The sequence below is a fragment of the Nyctereutes procyonoides genome, unplaced genomic scaffold (assembly GCF_905146905.1).
Source record: "Nyctereutes procyonoides isolate TBG_1078 unplaced genomic scaffold, NYPRO_anot_genome, whole genome shotgun sequence".
NCBI lineage: Eukaryota > Metazoa > Chordata > Mammalia > Carnivora > Canidae > Nyctereutes > Nyctereutes procyonoides.
Window position 1 is genome coordinate 13,558,638 of NW_026575036.1, and position 20,872 is coordinate 13,579,509.

General features: G+C 37.5%; 1 protein-coding gene across 1 annotated transcript in view; it reads left to right on the forward strand.

The window, feature by feature from the left end:
- Positions 1–20,161, forward strand: part of FAR2 (fatty acyl-CoA reductase 2) — a 78,392-nt gene extending 58,231 nt beyond the window's left edge. The window contains exons 5-12 of the mRNA XM_055318599.1: positions 3,166–3,343; positions 4,704–4,748; positions 6,884–7,002; positions 7,871–7,938; positions 10,136–10,307; positions 14,195–14,324; positions 16,897–17,024; positions 18,120–20,161. Coding sequence (XP_055174574.1) covers positions 3,166–3,343; positions 4,704–4,748; positions 6,884–7,002; positions 7,871–7,938; positions 10,136–10,307; positions 14,195–14,324; positions 16,897–17,024; positions 18,120–18,282 — 1,003 coding nt within the window. The 3' untranslated portion in view covers positions 18,283–20,161. The remainder of the gene's footprint in view (positions 1–3,165; positions 3,344–4,703; positions 4,749–6,883; positions 7,003–7,870; positions 7,939–10,135; positions 10,308–14,194; positions 14,325–16,896; positions 17,025–18,119) is intronic.
- The last annotated feature ends 711 nt before the right edge of the window (positions 20,162–20,872 follow it).

A 20,872-nucleotide genomic window follows, 5' to 3' on the forward strand; every position in this document is an offset into this window, starting at 1 on the left:
GGAGGCAGGTGCTCAACCACTGAGCCACCCAGGTGCCCCATTACTGGGCTTTAAATACACATCAGAATCCCTGGGTGGCGCAGCGGTTTAGCGCCTGCCTTTGGCCCAGGGCGCGATCCTGGAGACCCGGGATCGAGTCCCACGTCGGGCTCCCGGTGCATGGAGCCTGCTTCTCCCTCTGCCTGTGTCTCTGCCTCTCTCTCTCTCTCTGTGTGTGACTATCATAAATAAATAAAAATTTTTTAAAAAATGTTTAAATACACATCAGAGCCAGGTTAGATTGTTTCCTAGACAGACTGAATAATTTTCCTATTATCAGGCTGTTGGAGGTCAGAATAGGCACTCAGTGAAAGCCCAGAGGGAAACACAGAGGCCGGTTCACCAGGAGCATTAGACACGGGTATACCCTTCTCCCCAGTACAAAGTCTACATGGACTCTGGAGCCAGCTCTGCCAAGTGGAAATTGGTCAACATGTAGCCTTTCGGTTTCTCCACACTTTTCATCGCTGACAACTGGGTATTTTCACTTCCAGTTTTGCTTTGTTCTCTATAAACACATCTCCCTCCCTCCTTTCCTTCCTTCCCCATAGTCTCCCTCCAACCCCACCTCCTCCTGAGTTCATTCATGCTCTCCGGCCGCTGTCCATCTCAGCTTCCCAAAACAGTATTCAAAACACACACTGGCTGATGATTACCTTTGTAGATACATGCTCCTTGGTTGTTTTACCAAACAAATATAAAAATGCCTTAGATTTATTGGCTCATTTTGCTTTATCAAATAGCCCTAAGTGCGGTTGTGAGCATCCCTGAAAATTAGGACAGCTGTAATGAACACCATTTTTCATCAGTAAAAATCAAGGAAACAAGAAGATAATTCAGTGGAATGCAGGCGGAGGCACGAATAGTAGAAGAGGCAGGCCATTCACAGAGCACTATGGCTTCTTTTTGCAGTTGTATTCTTAGAAAACTATGAAACCAGCATTTGTGGGTTTTTTTTTTAAAGATTTGTTTATTTTAGAGAGAGAGAGAGAGAGTGCTGGCAGGAGTGGGGGGGGGGGACAGAGGGAAAGGGAGAGAAAGAACCTCAAGCAGGCTCCCTGCTGAGCTCAGAGGCCAACACCAGGCTTGATCCCAGGACCCTGAGATCATGACCTGAGCTGAAACCAAGAGTCAGAGGCTCAACTGACTGAGCCACCCAGGTGCCCCCAAACCAACATTTTCTAAGATAAGCTAACTCACCAAGATTGGTAAAGCCTCCAAGTGTTACCCGTTCCATGCACACCAACATCAGTGACAGACAGCTGGTCTCAGCCATGGGCTGTATCATCCTGGTGCGTGGCTAGCTTCTGAGGTGTTCTTAAGAGTTTTTTCCTTTACAAACTTAATGAAATTAGGCTGTATTTCTCCTGACCCAGTTATTGCAATCTGCGCGTGTTCACTGAAAGAAAAATGGTCAGTTAATCCAGTGCCCATCATCAAATCAGATGAGGTAAAAGTAACATCGTCATAAAATGGAGAGGTGCCTAATTTATCCCACACGCTTTATCCCAAACCTCAGGTGGCCATATAATTGGAAAATCTTCTATTTTTCTAAGTATTTGGAGTTGTTTTTATTCTAGGAACTTCTCGACCTTTCCCTATTCAATTGAAATCAAAAGGCAGGGGATCCCTGGGTGGCTCAGGGGTTTAGTGCCTGCCTTTGGCCCAGGGCGTGATCCTGGAAACCCAGGATCGAGTCCCACGTCGGGCTCCCGGCATGGAGTCCCACATCGGACTCCTGGCATTCTCCCTCCGCCTGTGTCTCTGCCCCTCTCTCTTTCTATGTCTATCATGAATAAATAAATAAAAATCTTTAAAAAAAAATCAAAAGGCATTTGAGTGTCTAGAAAACACTCAGCACTAATCACAGCAAAGCAAGAAGGAAAACCCAAACATTACAGACAGTGCTCATGTCCCACTCCAATATCAAATGAGAGTTATTAAATTTGAGAGTTGTGTTTCTGAATAAATATCGGCATAAGCACATCTTAAATGCTCAGTAATTCGTCATGGGAGCAAAGTGGTAACAGCTAAGATCTTTTTACAATCAAAATAGTATGACTGAGCTCAGTCCTTTACGATAGGAATCAATGTACCAAACAGAGTAATTACAAAAATCATACCAACATATTTACATAGCCTAATTTTTTAAAACCCATATTATAACAAATGGTTAACCACATAGATCTGTCAGTTAAGAAAAACATTAAATATTTAATTGACAGTGATTTCATTGCTTTCTCTGAGAAGTGCAGATAGGCTTTGGGATTATCAAAATGGTTCTGACATCTTTAAAAAAGAGATTAGGCGGGTGTCCTGGTAACTCAGTTACTCATGATACATGTCTTTTTGTAAGTAGAGGTGTTCGGCAATCACTGTTAAAGCCGCTTCAGAGTACTCTAATCGCTCCACTTGACAGACTATTAATAGTTATTAGAGAACTTCAGCATTCGTGGGAAATCTCTAGAAATAATTACCAAGTTATTACCATAGGCTGTAAATAGAGCTTCAAAGTGCATTTCATAGATTTGCTAAAACAGGTTGTAAGTCTGCCAAATGTCCCTGCTTTTATTCATTGAGGTATTGAATGGAATTCTACACTGAAAAGCTAAAGCCTGCAGGATTGGTGCACCGGGTGTTAATGGGACAGTGTTGAATGAGCAGGTGCTTCGGAAGCACCCAGGGTGAGAGTCTCTAAACTCCGCTGACACAGCACGTGGCGTGCTCCTGGGCACGGCTGGCACCCTCAAGTGTCCTCAGGGGTGTCCTCATGAGCCAGTTGGAACGGAAATAATTGATGATAATTAGAGATCATATGTAATAAAGTAGTAGGTTGCGTGGCTGTTGAATTTATCAATGTAGGTGGGAGGAAGCAGGACTCAACTGGTAAGACTGGGCTTAGCGCAGAGCAAAGAGTTCATCCAGCAGCGCGCAGGATTTGGACTCCTACACACTCAACCTTGGTAGCCTGTGTGTGGAATTCCAGAATTCAAGCAAGAAAGGGAAAGTTTTGTTTGATTATGTTTGGTTTTGGGGTACTTTTCTGTCTCTCTCTCTCTTTTTTTTTTTTTTTTTGATCTGTTGTCTAACATATGTTGCTAGAATTCTTTTTTACTCTATCTGTAGGTGGTTAGACGATGCTATTATTGACGAGATCACACCCAAGCTGATCGGGGATCGGCCCAATACTTACACGTACACCAAGGCCTTGGGAGAGATGGTGGTGCAGCAGGAGAGTGGGAACCTAAACATTGCCATCATAAGGCCCTCCATTGTGGGGGCAACCTGGCAGGAGCCTTTCCCGGTAAGCGCCCGCTCACCTGGATTCCTCACTTTGCTGCCAAACCAGAGTCCTACTCACCCAATTACTTTCTGGGGTCCTTCTCTCTCTCTCTCTCTCTCTCTCTCTCTCTCTCTCTCTCTCTCTCCCTCTCTCTCCTCTCTCTCTCTCAAAATGTGTAGCTGAGTGCAGCATATCAAACGCAAACCCATTATATTAGGACAAAATTCCATGTTTGGTTCAGGATTTATCCAGCATGAGGCTCGTCTGGGGTTTACACTGCCTCTGCTAGAGTTGGGTGGCAGTCTTAAATTAGCTTCTCATTAACCCTTGGCTGAAAATTCCCATGGGAGATAGTTTTAGTTCTTGACTTCCCCACTTTGTTTAAATATACCAGAATGTTTCTGATGGCCAAATTGGTAATATTACGACTGCCAGGGTAAGTAAGGATCACAAACTTCACAGAAGGTTCTCAGTTTAGGAATAATTAATTTTTGCACCTGTATACTACGGTATCCTTTTAAAAGCACACTGAGTGATACCATCTTTTTTGAAGCAATTCTGTGAAACTTTAGGGCCAAAAAAATTTGAGCTCTGTTACTGACTGAAAAATGCAGCCTTTCGAACGGTCTCATCTGTAAAACTGAGCTAATGCTGTTTTAGCCCCATACTGGACCCATTCTGGAGAGCCGATCAAATGAGACAAGGTAGGAAGAGTGTTTAGTGTAGTGCGTGGTCCTCAGTAGAAGCCTCAACGAATATTAAGCCCTTCATCATCTCTTTTCTCTCTCCTCACCTATTTTCACACGCATGTTGACTTTTACAGATAAAGAAACAGACATAATAAGGTCAACTGCCTTGCTTAGGGCTTCGGAGACAAATTCAAAAGGATGTGTTTGTCTAATTGCTCCTGAACATATTTTTCCTGCTAACATCTCTAAGCAAGCTAACACAAATAGAGTATGGACACTAGGACTTTTCAAATGTTCAAGAAATGGATAGTTCCCACAAACCAGGTTAGATATGTAGTGTTCCTCTGGAGAGTTAAAATCAGACCCAAGGTGAAGAAAAATGATCGTTAATGAGTTGGTTAGCAAGCTGTGATATTAACTCAGTCTCTGTCATAAAACAACCTGAAGCTCTCCATGACTCCTCCTATTAAAAAAAAATGCTGCAGAATTTTAATTCTTGCACAAGTGCAGAAGTATCCAGTGCTTTGCCACTGACCCCTGTTTGTGATCTTAGATATACTGGATAGAACCTTCTGTTGGCTGGGGTTCAGTGCTGTTGTTTGACACTTACTTGAGATCAGACTGCAGACACTGCGGATGTGTTATGAGTTTTCTGACATGTGTAACCAATACAGACCTTTTTTTTCTTTTAGGGTTGGGTTGATAACTTAAATGGACCTAGTGGGCTCATTATTGCGGTATGTATAATAATATAGAAATAACTCCTTGAAAGGTAATGGAGCAATGGGAACAAAATGCTTAATGTTGGTTTTGCTTCATTGATCCCAAACCATAAATGTTACTTTGCTTAACTACTGTTGAAAGCAACTTCATCTCAGTGTTGCTGATTGGAAAATAGAAGCAGGATGAAATTACTTTCATCATTTGTGGATTTTATTATCAGGAAAAAAGAGGTTCTGTGATATCATCAGTTATTATTTAGGAGTTTTCATTTTTGCAAAACCTGAGCATCAAAGACCATGTCTGTATTTCCTTTTGATTACCACAAGATGGGAGTGTTTCTTCCTTTTTGCTATTTATCAATAGCTCAAATTAGTACAGTGTTTGCCAGAGGTGGGGTGGAAGGATAAAGAGAGCACAGAGGATGTTTAGGACAATGAAATACCCTGTATGCTACTATATCAATGCATATCTGTCGTTATGCATTGTCCAAACCCATATAGTGTACAGCACCAAAGGTGAGCCTTAAGGTAAATAATGGATTTCTCTAGTAATGATGTGTCAGTGTAGACTCTTCAGTTTAAGAAATATGCCTTCTGGTGAGGGATATTGATAATAAGGGGGACCGTGTGTTGTGGGAGCAGTTATATGGGAAGTCTCTGTACTTTGTCTCAATTTTTCTGTGAACCTAAAAGTGCTCTAAAAAAATAAAATCCTAAGGAGAAAAAAATTAATATTTAAAAAAATCAGTGGAGTTTGAAATAGGTTAATACTAAGTTCTAGGCTATTGAAGGAGCCGTGGTAATCTAGACATGCTGGTTAGACATTTTTTTTCAGATGTTAACAAAAAGCAAATGAGCCAGACTTGTCCCCCATTTTATATTCCTATTGAAACTTCATGATCGTCAATTTAATCAAACCTCTTTGATTTTTTTAATGTCTAAAAAAAAATGCAAAAAGGGGGGAAGCAATAAAAATCACATTCTCAAAGATTATTCAATTCTTGATTATAATATACATTCAAGAGTTAATGTGTGTGGGTAGACATGTTATGTATATACATAAAAATACATCAATAACTATTTCCCAATAGATACAAGAAAGAAAAGCCACCAATTGAAGCAAAATTTTCACATATAAAAATTAATGAATATAGAAAACACTTTTCCCCAGTAGTCTTCTCCCAGACAAGGAGAAACATCAGCAGGGCCTCTAGGTCAGCAGCCCTCTGGGGGCATCTCCCTGCAGCGAAGGCTGATCTAGTTGACGTGAGGCCTGACCCAGTTCACAGTTCACACTGAAGCACTGTTAGACCAGAAGCACATCTCTACTCTTTAGGACAATGAATAGGAATTCACTTCTGTCCGAGTTTAAATCTTATTAGAAGTGCCAGGCTTCGGACTGCTTCTCTTCCTCTCAGAATTAGGTCCCACATGAACTAACATACAAATATAAGAGTGAATTTGTGACTCCTTGTCAACGACAGTGACAGCAAACTTCTTTCTGATTTCTTTGTAGCGGCCCCTGTCTTTTTGTTCTCTACCTGCCTTCAACTCTTTCTTCTTTAAGCTGAGTTGGGGGTGAACATGTGATAACTTAGAAGCTGAATATTTTAACATGATCCTAGAGTGAGTTTTATTATATTATTTGCAAAGGTGCAGGACGCCTGGGTGGCTCAGTGGTTGAGCGTCTGCCTTTGGCTCAGGGTGTGATCCTGAAGTCTTGGGATCCAGCCCTGCTCAGTGGGGAGTCTGCTTCTCCCTCTCCCTCTGCCCCTCCTTACTCCCTCAAATAATAAATAAAAGAAACGATAAGCTAATATTAATGGAAAATGTGGGAAACCTTAATTCTTAAAATGTCTTATGAATTTTTAAATGTGAAAAATTTCTCTTGGTGTTTGTTAATTAAATATAATAACCTCTCAAAAATTTGAGGAACTCAACTCCCTAAAGGAACCTGAGGACTTGTGTGGAAATGTTGGCATTTGGACTTGGCTGGGGGGTTGGCTAGGCTGAGAGAAGTCAGCCTTAGCGCGATGACCTAGGGAGCTGTGAGTCGGTCGGTGTTAACTATTATTACTAGCAGCATTAGTACTAGCCCCCGCTGTTACCTAAAACTTGGTTCAGTATTTAATGTTCTTTTTCCTGTGCAGGCTGGTAAAGGGTTTCTTCGGGCCATAAGAGCTACTCCGATGGCTGTGGCAGATTTAATTCCCGTTGATACAGTCGTCAATCTCACCTTGGCTGTAGGATGGTACACAGCAGTTCACAGGTGTGCATGTGGAAGCTGACTTTCAACAGTTTGATGAGGAGGAGGATGCATATGCTAGGCTTATTTTCAAAATATATGCATTTCATTATAGAAACCCCAAATGTCAGAGAGGATCTGTTTCGATATCTTACATAGTTCTTAACATGCCATTATGTATGCATGGAGGTGTTTTATAGATACTGCGTAGTATTTTGTATAAAGTAACAAACTCTTTAAATCATTTAATCATAAAATTCTTGATAACCAAAAAAAAGCTTTTTCTATTCAGTAATCTAAAATATAGCTCCCCTTTTTAAGACAAAGGTAATAAAAAGTAGGTGAAATAAGGTCATCTTTTATATTTATAGAACTGCTCATTTCCTGATAAATGCCAAAAGTTTAGATCACCAGATGGGGGGGGGGCTATTACCTAGTACAAAAAAAAATAATAATAAGTAAGTTGTTTGTATATTTGACTCATAGCAAATGGCAAACAACTAAATTTTTTCTTATTCAAAGTCAGCCATTTAGATGTTTTGCAATCCATCAGGGCTTAACTGTACTTAGAAGAAAACATAGCCTATATTTTGCCCAATAAGCATATCCAGAGGTTAGCAATATGATCTGCTCTCTCATTGTCAGGGTACTTCCGTTTGCTCCCTAAATACATCAACTTATTGAGATCTCTTTCACATGCACACGCACAAACACATACACTTTCCTAGTCTTCTTCCATTTTGCATTTTTACCCAAAGAAGGAACAAAAAGATGGAAGCGTTGCCTTAGTTATGGGAATTATTGAAACATCTTTGTCTACATGTTATTTTCCCTTATCTTTCTTCTATCCATCCTCCATTTTGTTGTGCTTATTTTTTATTTCATTTTCCAGGCCTAAGTCAACATTAATCTACCACTGTACATCTGGTAACCTCAATCCTTGTAACTGGGGCAAAATGGGTAAGTGCCTCTAGAAATGTGACTACTAACAATTAGTGTCTGCCCACACACTATTAGTATCTACCACAGGGGGAAAAATGTGACAAAATGGGAGCTTAGAATCTAATGGGAGAAAAAGATGAAAAATAAATAAGATAAAATAATAATTATAAATGTGTAAGAGTTAACTAGAATGTACTGTGGACCATCAAAGAAAGAGGATCGGCGGGAATATGTACATGACTGTAAGCAATAAGGGGTCCACTGGCTATAAACATTTTAAAAATAGATAAAACTGAGTAAAAGTCAGCAGTTAATAAGTAATGTCGGTGAGGAAATAGCCCTCCTGCTGAGGTGGTGGCGCCCATGCTCAAGTCCCTTGTACCCTGGATACATCACTGAGACTGAAATCATCAGTGACCAAGTAGATTTAGAAGAGTTCAATAATACTACCTTATGTTACTGAGAAATACTCTTTATCAATGTATTCAGTGAGCCGTGACCTCAAAAGTATCTTGTTGAAGTAGTTAATCCTGCACGTGATAGAAAATTAGCTAACCAATCTTACACTCCTTTGTCAATTTAGTTGATTTTCAGCAAATATCTGAAACTTTTAAAACAAATACTTCTGTTTAGATACTAGATATAGAAAAAAACTCACATGTACGTCATTTGTTAGAATCTGATTTCCAATTCAGAGCACTCTGCTATGCTACTCTGTAAAGTTGTCACATCAGTAAAAATGAAATGAAATTATCTACTACCACCAAGGTTCTTTAGATCATATATCCAGTTATTTAGATCATATATCTAAATAATTCTGAAGACATTTGGAAATAAAAATAAATCTCCTCTACCTCAGTAATGGAATTAAGACATCACTCATAAAAAGAGGTAGTAATGGAAGCAAACAAGATATGTTGAGCTCCTAAATAAGAAGGTGCACATGTAAATTCCATTTCTGAAATTCTAGTCTTCTCCTATGCTGAAATCTCTTATCTGTCTTATCAAATTATACAATGTCATAGTTGAAGGTAATCTTAAAAATAATCTAGTATCCTTGCTTTATTTTATATATGAAGCCCCAAGATAGTGAAAGATCTATTCAAATTCATATGGAGAGCTGGTACCTAAAATAGAAACAGAAGACAGTCTCTTGTGTCTTCTGGATGTGCAGTAACAATTCCACTAGTGATTCTTAAAAGTGAATATGAACCCCTATGGGAAGAAAAGAGTTCAGATTCCTGGGTCAGATATTTCTTGAGAATCTTCTCTGTATAAAGAATATATATATTATATATATTCCAAGTAATACATTTTAAGGAGGACCAATAATCACATTACCATAATAACTGATATCTATATCATAATTGAATAATGAACTTAGGTATATTCTTTGAAAATTTTTCATAGATAAAATCATTAAATTCAAATTAATGTTTTTTGAAAATTCTTTATTTTACAAATGTACATTAAAGGTTTTTAACTAGGTTTTATCTACATAACAATATAAAAAATTATTGTGAAAACAAATCTGGAGACAAGAGTGGACAATTGAGTCTGGTATATTCCCAGAGAAGCAGAAATACCAAAGAAGTAAAAGACTGGTATTTTTGGAGCCAATGCAAGGGAATCCTGCCTCAATATTGTTTTTCACTTAAACAACTATGAAAGCTTTAGGTAACCTTTTATAAAGGTTTAAGTAAAATATGAAGAAACTAAAAAAATATATATAGTATATATATTTATTTGAAGAAACATCCCTGATGGTTCTACAAGTGATAATCCAACCTAGGAAATAAGGCCCTCAGTCTCTGTCTTGGGGCTTTCAGAATAGACTAGATAATCTGGGAACCGAATAATGGATTTAAGCTTTTCTGATCAATATCTCACTGTATTGATTGAAACTACTTCCCCAAGAAGTTGTTTTAGAATAAAGGCTTCAAGATAAGGACCCAATGTGTAAGCCGTTCTCATTGTTTGATTTTGTAGGTGAACTTTTGCCTGGCACAAATATCTTAGTATTGTTCTCACAGATTGATTCTTGACTCTACACAGCAAATCACTAGTCTTTATCATTTTGACCCACTGCAAATGCCCTCCACTACAGTGGGCTTACATGCTCCTAAACTTAATACTATTATATATAAACTTATATATTATATGTTATATATAAACTTAATACTCCTAAAAAAATACTATTTTTTTTTTCCCGCAGGATTCCAAGTCTTGGCAACCTTTGAAAAAATCCCATTTGAGAGAGCTTTTAGGAGGCCATATGCTGACTTCACAACCAACACCATCACAACCCAGTACTGGAATGCAGTCAGCCACCGGGCTCCTGCCATCATATATGACTTCTATCTGAGGCTCACGGGAAGGAAGCCCAGGTGAGAAGCTGGGTCAGTTGCTTTAAGAGTGTTGATACATGGAAGATTAGGGCCCCAAAGTCCTTAGCCCTCCTTTCATCTGGGGATGAAAGGTAACAACTGAATCTTATATAAATTTGGGACCAACCAAATTAGTAGTAATGAGAAGCCCCAAAGGGACCCGTACCTTAAAAATCCTCCATCATAATACAGGAAGTTAAATGTTGAGGAGCTTGCTTGGTGAATTCAGCAAGTAATCATTCACCCAAAAAGCAAAGCAACTGAGACTCTAAGTCTGGGGTTTTCTAAATTGTTAGGTAATCTTAAAATTGTGCAATAATGGTAACAGCCGTGCCACACACACACACGCACACAGGATGATGTGAGATGATTTCATTTTCATTCTCACAACAATCCAGAGAAGATGTAATCAATACACCAATTTTACAAATAGGAAATAGAAGCTAAAGTAGCTTAGAAGTGGCAAAGATCTGCAGAAACCTGAGCTAGATTTACTGCCACCTAGAGGTGAGTAAAGAAATTAAAGGGAACAAGGTAGAATGAAATGTGCTGCTGCTGAGGCAGCTCTGTCGCCATCTAGCAGTGTGACGTAGGAAACATCTCTTTCTGTCCCACTTGAGGAATTTTATATTGTTGTCTGAAGAGTCATTGTTATAATTACCAAAGGCAATCCCTGCAAGCAAGCACAGGAGCATGAATAGCATTGCTTTCTGTGCTAGTCTCTTTATAGGAGGAAGACTTTATTGCTGTGTTTAATTTCTGTCCTTATTAGCAGTGCAAATAGCTAAAACAGGCAATGTTGCATTTATCTGAATTTCCAGAGACCTTATTTAGAGCTCAAAACTCAGTAATCATCAGTTTCTTGAGCAAGGTGAAGAGAAGATGCTGTGGCTATGGGAAAAATATTTGTAGGGGGCTTATTATATAAAGGTGGGAAAAGAAGGAAAACCAAACATTGTAGGCAGAAATGCTGAAGACTTTAAAATTTATCAGGGTTGGAAGAAGACCTCGATAAAGAGCAGAGGTCCATAAGTAGAAAAAAGGAGGAAGGGAGCCAATAAAAAATCTTTATGAATTTTGTTTGTGAGAAATTAAATATTTGTGGGAAACCGGTAGGTTTCTTTTGTGATAGGAATAATCTTTATGGCAGAAAATGCTAGAATCCTTCTAGACCCTTCTTCTTCCCAGATGTTTGCGTGTAATCTTCCATGCATTTACAACCATATAGAGACATATATAAATATAGTGTTGCTTTGAGGTGTGTGTGTAAATCAAGCCTACATATTTACCCACTTTTTTCACCAATGTTCCTTGAAAATCTAAGTCATTCTATCTAGTGTTGTCTGTTTTTTCCTATCACAAACAATGGGGTAATGAGTATCAGTGCATTTTTTTTAGATCTTGCTACTGGGTCTGGGGAGGATGCTGAGGAGTGTGACTGCTGGATTGGAGGCTATCTGGAGTTTGTGACTACTGCTAGGTTGCCCTAAAGGCAGGCTGCCAATTTGTACTACCACATCAGCACAGGAGGGGAAAAATGTGTTTTTAATTACTCTCATCAATACTTAGCAAAAAATCAATCTTTTGAATTGTCAAACTAATAGCAATGAATGACATCTCTGTTATTTTGATTTGCATTCCCCTGATTGCTGGAGGGGCCGAGCTTTTATTGTTCACTGGACAATTTTTTCCTCTGGGAGTTGTCTGCCTCTGCTTCTTACCTATTTTTCTATTGGATTGTCCTTATTAATTTACAGAAATTCATATTTATGTGGATAAATATATATTTAATGTATTTTCTCCAAGTCAATTTCTTCTCTCATAGCTTTGATATGAAGCTTTATCTAATACGAGGGGAGTACCTATAATGTAGGTCTAAAAGCATGGAGTTTAGACTGTGACTTACAGATTTAAATCCTGGCTTCATCACGTGAAGCACTATATGAGCTCTAAATTACTGTTTCTAATACCTTACTGCCTCATCTGTAAAAAGGGACAGTAATCATTCCTATTTTATAAGATTTTATGTAAGAGGGCATAGAATATAGTAATCACTGTTATTATTAAAGAAGTTTTAGATTTTTATGTGATTAAATGAATCACTTTTTTCCTTTATTGGTTTTACATTTTATGTGTTAAGAAGACCAGGCCAGGTGGCTCAGCGGTTTAGTGCCACCTTCAGCCCAGGGTGTGATCCTGGGGACCGGGGATCAAGTCCCATGTCAGGCTCCCTGCATGGAGCCTGCTTCTCCCTCTGCCTGTGTCTCTGCCTCCCTCTCTGTGTGTCTCTCATGAATAAATAAAATTTAAAAAAAAAAAAAGACCTTCTGTACCTGAAAGTAATAAATGTACTTTCTAAAAAAATAAAAAAAACTATGATACTGATATATTCCTGTACATAGGGTATCATTCTACAATGGTTATTTTTAAAAATTAAATTATTGAAATCACATCAATTACATGAGAGCTGTAGGATGGATAATTATCCATTTGGCTGCTACAGAAGTATCATAGACAGGGTGGGTTATAAACAACAGAAATTTCCCTCACAGCTGTGGAGACTGGGCAGTCTAAGAGCAGGGGCTGGTGGATTCAGCATCTGCTAAGCGCCTGCTTCCTGATTCCTAGACAGCCATCCATGCTGGAAAGGCCAGGAGAGATTTCTGGATTCTCTTTTATAAAGGGCACTAGTCACCTTCTAAAGTCTTCTCTAAATACTATCACATTGATGAGAATAGGTTTAAGTATATGAATTTGGAGAGGAGGGGGATATAAATATTTAGTCTATAGCAAAAATGTAAGATAATAATAGCCAAATGAAACCCTATTATGATGCTTGTATCAGGGAATAAGGAATCTACCTTCTGCCTAAGAATTTCCCATGTACAGTAAGTCATTGGGTATATAAGCATTAGGACTTGACCAGAAATAAGACCAAATTCCCAAAATAGCATCATAAGTCATTACTGGGTCAAATGGGTAGTCACTACTGCCAAAACTGGCCCAAGATAAATGTTGTAGAGGCCAAATGTTCTATAGGCTAAAGTGATTTGTAGCCAGAAGATCTAGGTTGATGCATTAGCTGTGTCACTTTGAACCGTTAATCCTTTTGTAAGATGAATGTAAAGAATGTAGATCTTTACCACCGGTGAGGATCAAATAAGAGCAGGTATGAAAGTTTTCTATAAAAAAATTTTTTAAAAGAAAGTTTTCTATAAATGGTTGCAAAGTTGTAAGTTCACAACTAGGCAAAGTGAGCTTAAGATAGATTAAGTGGCCACGATAATATAAGCATCAAAACCAAAATTCCAACCCCGTTTTGACTGACCTGAAAAAGCCTCAGCTTTTCTAATCTCACCACTCTGTGCCCCATTACTTTAGATAGCCTGCATCTCCCAGTACTGTGGTCAGGACTTGGACCAGCTCACTTTGTCCATTCACAAAATGTACCTACCTAACAGAGATGCTATGAGGATTAGTTAAGATATTTGTTTAAGGTATCAGCTCTGTGCCAGACAGTGGGTTATCACCTAGTTATTGTCTAATATCTGGCTGGGTTTTTAAAATGTTTGCTACTCTTGAGAAAGAGAAGATAGTAAAGAAGTAGAGGAGGAGTTTGGTGGTATTAAAATGACTAATAGAACAAACTCCTTTAGATGAGATGCATCAGCTTCCTTCATTCAACACAGTTCACAAATATGGAAAGAGAAAAAAGAATACGTGTTTTAATGAAGAAGTGGGGGGGAAGGTAAAGAGGGAAATTTTCGATATTTCCTTTTATATATATATATTTTTTTTTTCTCAAAAGTAATTTGTCATACGTCCTAAAGAGTAACCGTGCCATCTGTGGTGTGCTGATATTTGCTCCTATCTGATCTTTACCTTAGGATGACAAAGGTCATGAATCGGCTTTTAAGAACAGTTTCCATGCTGGAATATTTTGTCAACCGGAGTTGGGAATGGAGCACGTACAATACGGAAATGCTAATGTCTGAGCTGAGTCCTGAAGACCAGAGAGTAAGTAGAACGCTGACAACCAACAGGAAAATCTTACTCATTTGGAATTTAGAATTATTTGACCTGGAAAGCTGATAAACAAAGGAAGTTTTAGTTATAGACACAATCTTTTTTTTTTTTTTTATGCTAAGAAAATCAGTCAGTGCTATTGACACAATTGCAGGACATAAGTTATTGTAGGTAAGAGACCTGGGTTCTTGACCTTGGTTAGATCCTCACTGCTATCCTGCAGTCACATTTCATGTACTGAATTTGCTTCAATCCCTGTTCATCCTTGATGGCTGTTTTCAACAAACCCTCGGTACCTCTATATTTTCCCTAACCTCACAACATAGGACTTCAATGAAAAATCAGTTTTACTGCTCATAAACTCATCCACTAATCTTATTAAATCAGAATCATTCTCCATCTCCAGAGCTACAATTCTTTCCTTTTTTAAAGCTAACCCCTACTCCCATTGCATCCCACTTAGACCTCCCTCCCTCTCCCTCTCCCTCTCCCTCTAATGATCTGTCTTCAACAAATCAGACTTCTTATTTCTCAAGACAGGCCTTCACCTTAATGCTTTGCACCAGTGCCATTTCTTTCTTTACATTAGCTTCTTGGCAGTTACAATAGTTAAGTCCTGAAATCTTTGTGTATTCTGAAATTCACAAGTATAGAAATCTTTTGTACTTTGTACATGTTCCTAGGTTTTTCTTCTCAGGGAGTCACATGTTCCCTGACCATATCCTTAGTTTTCTATTACACTTTAAAGTTCTCACTCTCTTGCTTGGCATTATCTATTAAAAAAAATTCTTTTAAAAGGTAAAGCATTTCTTGATTTATCTAATACTTGACAGTATGTAGAAGAGACCATGTGTGAGGAGGAAACATTAGAAGGCCACAGCTAGCCTCACTTGCCAACTACGGATTTCCTTCTACAAACCAGCGACACAGACCATGATTCAAATCCAAGCCCTAGAATTACTTTGGGTCATGGAACCTAAGGGTTACTTACAAAGTCCAACACCATAATGTTATATTAAATACATCAGGTGAGATTTAAAGGGATATTTTAACTGAAATAATTGCTGAGCATCTCTAAACTTGACATGAAATAGGGCTATATTCAGAAATATCTACATACCTTCATAGACAAAATTATTCTAAAGTACTTGTTTGAAATGCATAGACAATGATGAAACTAGATTAAAAAAAACCTCGAGCTATTGTAAATTATTTTAAAATTAGCTTCAAATTTTATGTGGGCTTATCTTTATTGCATTCTCTTCATGGAATTTATCCATCTAAATAATTCAAAAGGTAATAAGGTTAGTGTTTCATTTTTTGACATGTATAACTGAAAATTTTGTGGAAAGAAAGAATCAACTCTGCTCTGGATGTAACGTGCTTTCAAAATAGCTTAGTGAAGATAATAGTCCTGAATAATTGGATGTAATTGCCAAAATCTGGCTTAGAATTGAGTTTGATTTGCCCTATGGAATGAGGATTCCAAACTAGGGCCTCATTGAAATCTAACTTAGAACTGTGAAATAGTATAAAAATAAAAGCCTCTGTTTATATAGTAATATTTAGTGATTCTATAGCAAAGAAACATACCCAAAGCAATACAGAATCACTTTTGGAAAGGATTTCGGCTGTTGGACAAGTCTATGAAGGTCTCTGGAACTCATCAATCTCATCTGTTCTTTGTTGATTCTCCACAGTATTTCACAAGAATTTGAGATAACTTGCAATATACATATAATAACAGAAAAGAGAAAGAAAACATCAAGCTAGGGGAAATATTAAAATATGAAGTCAAAGAATGAAAAATAGAATGTCCATCCATGTGTAGTCTATAAGATCCTACTAAGTCACTGCAGTTAAGCAAGGAATTTGTTTTTGGGCTTTTTGGTAGCAAAATGAAAGGGAAAATATAGTTCCGTGGCATTCCGTGTCCAAGAGGAGGAAATGCACCAGTGTTCCAAGAGAAGCACTGAACTTACCACTGAATTCAAATGTTTTTGAAGGGCTTCATTTGACAACACCCATAATGGATAATATCTCTGAAGCAAATACAGAATATAAATTTTGTTAAACTATAACTTAAGGCTTTGCTTATCCAGTCTTATTAGTCTGCTCTATTAAGTAGAAAAGGATGGTAGGCCAAGGAAACACCACCAAAATTTAAGAATGGAAAAGAAGCACAATTTGTTCTGGTCCCTAACCAAAGGTGTCCCATCACTTTTAAAAATAACTAGTCCTCATTTATTTGAAATTAGCCTTCACCAGACAAAAGAATGACAATTCTTTTAAATTTCCCCTCACAAGACTTCCCAAAGGTCAAATATTTGTCCTTGATCTATGTTTAAATATTTCTGTGTAAATGGTAATCCATATTATCAGTGTCTTTGAAATAACAGTTCAAATAATCTTTGGAGGAGTCCAACCCAAGTCTCCCAAACCATTTACTCAATTATGTGAAAGACTGTCACTCACTTATGTGAAAGAAACGTCATCAAAAGGACAATGTGATTGTCTCCAGCAGTACAATTCTGGCAATCCATAATCTCTTCTTGCCTTTCAGGTATTCAACTTTGATGTGCGCCAGTTGAACTGGTTGGAATATATTGAAAATTATGTTTTAGGAGTTAAGAAATACTTATTGAAAGAGGATATGGCTGGGATCCCAGAAGCAAAACAACATTTGAAAAGGTAAACATAACCAGTTAATATTTATTAAGCACTTACCAGATATATCTGATTCTATACTAGACATGAAATTTGAGCAGGGGAGGGGAAGAATCAACATTTTTTGAGCACTTACATTACAGGTCCTTCCTTGTACACTCTCCCCTTGCAGTACACTGTTTCACTTAGATTTCACCACATGCCTATGAAGGAAGTATCATTTTGTTATCCCATTTTTCTTTTTAAATGAAAGAGCTATTTAGGCTCAAAGAAAGTAATTTGTACATGGTAAGACATGGTAAAGAGCCGGATTTGAACCTAAGTTTCTGTTTCTTCATATCCTGTCCCAATGTGATATAAAGAATACCCAACAACAGGAAACCTGACTGTACTCTTTAACGTGGGCAAATCAGTCACTATTTTTTAAGTCCTTAAATTGCCTTAAATTTCTTTCAGTCATTATTCCATAAGGGACAGAGAACTGTAACAACCTGATACAATTCTGGTAGGAGCAAAGAGTTTTTAATTTTTTTTTTTTATTTAGTTATGATAGTCACACAGAGAGAGGCAGAGACACAGGCAGAGGGAGAAGCAGGCTCCATGCACCGGAAGCCCGACGTGGGATTCAATCCCGGGTCTCCAGGATCGCGCCCTGGGCCAAAGGCAGGCACCAAACCGCTGCGCCACCCAGGGATCCCGAGCAAAGGGTTTTTAATGCAGAGATTATCAGCATGGAAAAGTAAATTGAAAAGAGAGGAACCTTGAATAGCAGGCTAAGAGCTTAGAACTTACCTTCTACTGAACAAACAGTGAAGATTTCTGACAAGGCAATATGATCTAAGTATATTTAAGAAAGATTGTTAGTAATGTTTGTAAGATTGGTTAAAGAAGAGAAAGGTATGGGAAAGAGAAACTAATACTATGGAAATTTGATTATTCCGGAGGCATGGTGTAGAAATAAAAGCTATAAAAATCAAGAGGTCGTAAGGTCATGCCACATACCTGTGAACACCTTACAATCTTCTGGTCACAACCAGGAAACAACACATTTAGATTTCAGATAACACAGTTGGGTATTTGGTGCTGTTTTAACTTTGGTTATATATGTCTGTTCCCCAGGCTCCGAAATATACACTACCTCTTTAATACTGCCCTCTTTCTCATCGCCTGGCGCCTTCTCATTGCAAGATCTCAGATGGCTCGGAATGTCTGGTTCTTCATTGTGAGCTTCTGTTATAAATTCCTCTCCTACTTTAGGGCATCCAGCACGCTTAAGGTCTAAGAACATTTGACAAGCTCCTTTCACCTGGAACCTCTTGGATACCTCTAAAACAGCAAACTGTGGTTCTCAAGATTAAGAAGTAACAAAGAATATGCCCCAAGCTCATTACCTGTCCAATGTGTTGTCATGTATTCATCCCTGTTTCTTACCTATATATTGTTTTTATTTCAGTGAAAGAAGGAAAGTCATATCCTAGCCTATAATCATATCTATCTTAGGAAAAATTATTTCCAGATTGCTTCCTAACATTCTATACTGTGCCCTTGAATATAAAACACCAAAATACACTTATCTGTCCATATTTAGGTTTTTTCTCGAGAGGACTAATTTTGACTCCATGAACATGGAAGAACACATGGTAGAAGCTAAAATATGCTAAAGAAAGGCAGTTCTAACCTTGGAACCATTCTGGGGTTCTAAGATTAAGTTGAGGAGGAATGATCTTCGCATCCTCAGAAATACTGTAAAAGAAATCATTCTCCACTGAAATCTCAGCTTCCTGTGTTATACCATGGAGAGCTGATTGAAGGCTGGGGGAAATTGGAAAAGTAAGTTCACATTTAGCACCTCCATCAACTACACCCACTTCTGAAATCTAAAAAAAAAAAAAAAAAACAAAAAACAAAAAACAAAAAAACAAAACCCAAAGCACAAGGTCTAAATAATTATGTGTAGAATATACATATTTGATGTAGACTATACACCAAGCATATTTGCATCGGGACTGCTTATTATTCTTTCAAGTAAAATTAGTTGTCGTAATTTGAATCTGACAACTATTATTTCTAAATCTTTTGAATCATCCATTTTCCTGATAACACCTCAAGAGTTTCCTTCTTGTTCACTGAAGTCACTAAACCCCTTATATTTAAGCTTATTTTGCTCAGGCCTCAGAGTGACTGATGGGAGAAAGGAACTAGGCTAGAATCATTAAAAACAAAAACAAAAAACAACAGTCCCCTGATCTCTGCCTGGGAGGAAAGCAAAATTTCAAACATAAATGTAAATGCTAGTTTTAGTCTTTTTCTGCAAAGTAGGGAAGATTACCCTTCTCTGATCATCAGGACTTTGTAGTATCTTGATCATTCCAATTGCACAATGTTAACTGTACAATGTACAGCAGAAGAGGATAGACTTCACTAAGTGACTGTCAACTTAGAGACTGGGTATTGTTTTGTTTAAAAATATTTTATGTATAATATCAATGAATTAGTAAAAACTATATTTATTCTCAAATTCCTATATTAATAATATAACTGTTATCCCAACTTTCCTCATATTTGAGAGATCTGTGTATGTTGGATTGGAGCATTTCATGTTAAAAACATGGAATATTATTCAAATACGGTATTTGGGGCCTAAGCAACTAAAAATAATCACAACTACTAGAAAACTACAAAAGCATAAAATGGTAAGGCAGTTATGCTTATGCTCACTTTCCAGAATAATTAGTAATACTCAAGAAAGCGCACATGGTTGCAGTGCACAAGGCTTGAGGGCAGCTTCTAGTCCAGTATTACTAGAGATTTTTTGAACACTATAAAGGGCATTTAGGGGAACACTTCTGGGCAATGTCTTTTCCAATCTCATTTAAGGTCTGGGAACTTCTTTCCAGGGCAGACAAACCAGCTCTGAAACAAAGCACTTGGTGATCTTTAGTTTGAGATGTCTATATGATACTTCTGAGTTACATTAAGATACAAACTGCAGATAGGATAAAAATGAAATCAAGATATAACTCATTGAGATTGGATAAAACAATTATTCTAAGAATTTACTATCTTTTGATTGTTTCACCAATTCCATAAATTCTACTGATTAAGTATTCATTTTAATTTTTGATTAAATGAAAGTTTGAATTAAAAAAATGTTTTCCTCTTCTAGTGTTGTATCTTTAACTGCAGACTATTATGGTAAATCTCCCTCCCCTGAGAAAAAAAAGAATCTTCCAAAGAAACTACCAAATGAATATAAATTAACACACATCCATACATAATATTTAACTATGTTCTGACACCGTTAAGAGTTACATTTACAAGCTGAAGCTTGTTTTATCTATGGCATTAATGACACAAAGTTCTGTGATGATTATGTGGTAAAAATAGGTATCTTATGAAAGAAAATCCCTAATTATTTTATATCAAGAACAATTAACAATTATTTGAATGCCTAACACATACAATTACAATGCAGTGAGAATCTTCTACTAGTGAGAAAGGGACTGACGGTAAGTACAAAAAGATTTCTATGTTTAAAAAGTTTTGTTCATTCCTATGTTTTTTGCCCACAACATACCTGATACAGTAAATATTTCAGAGTTTAAGACAGTCACCACCTAAGCAATTAGAAAAAATTGAAGCAGGTGGGCATACAACTAAAAAAAAAAAAAAACATTTCTTACATAACTTACTAATTTTATACTAACCCAATACCATCACCTCCAGTTAACAGCTCAAACAGCTGATTTAGAATCTCAGGGTAAATAGACTGATCTGAGAAGAGACCCAAATAGTGTGTTATCTTACAGTGGACATAATAGTTTCCAAAAACATCAGTATTTTTCAAAGTTCACAGGAATCCCATGTGAATT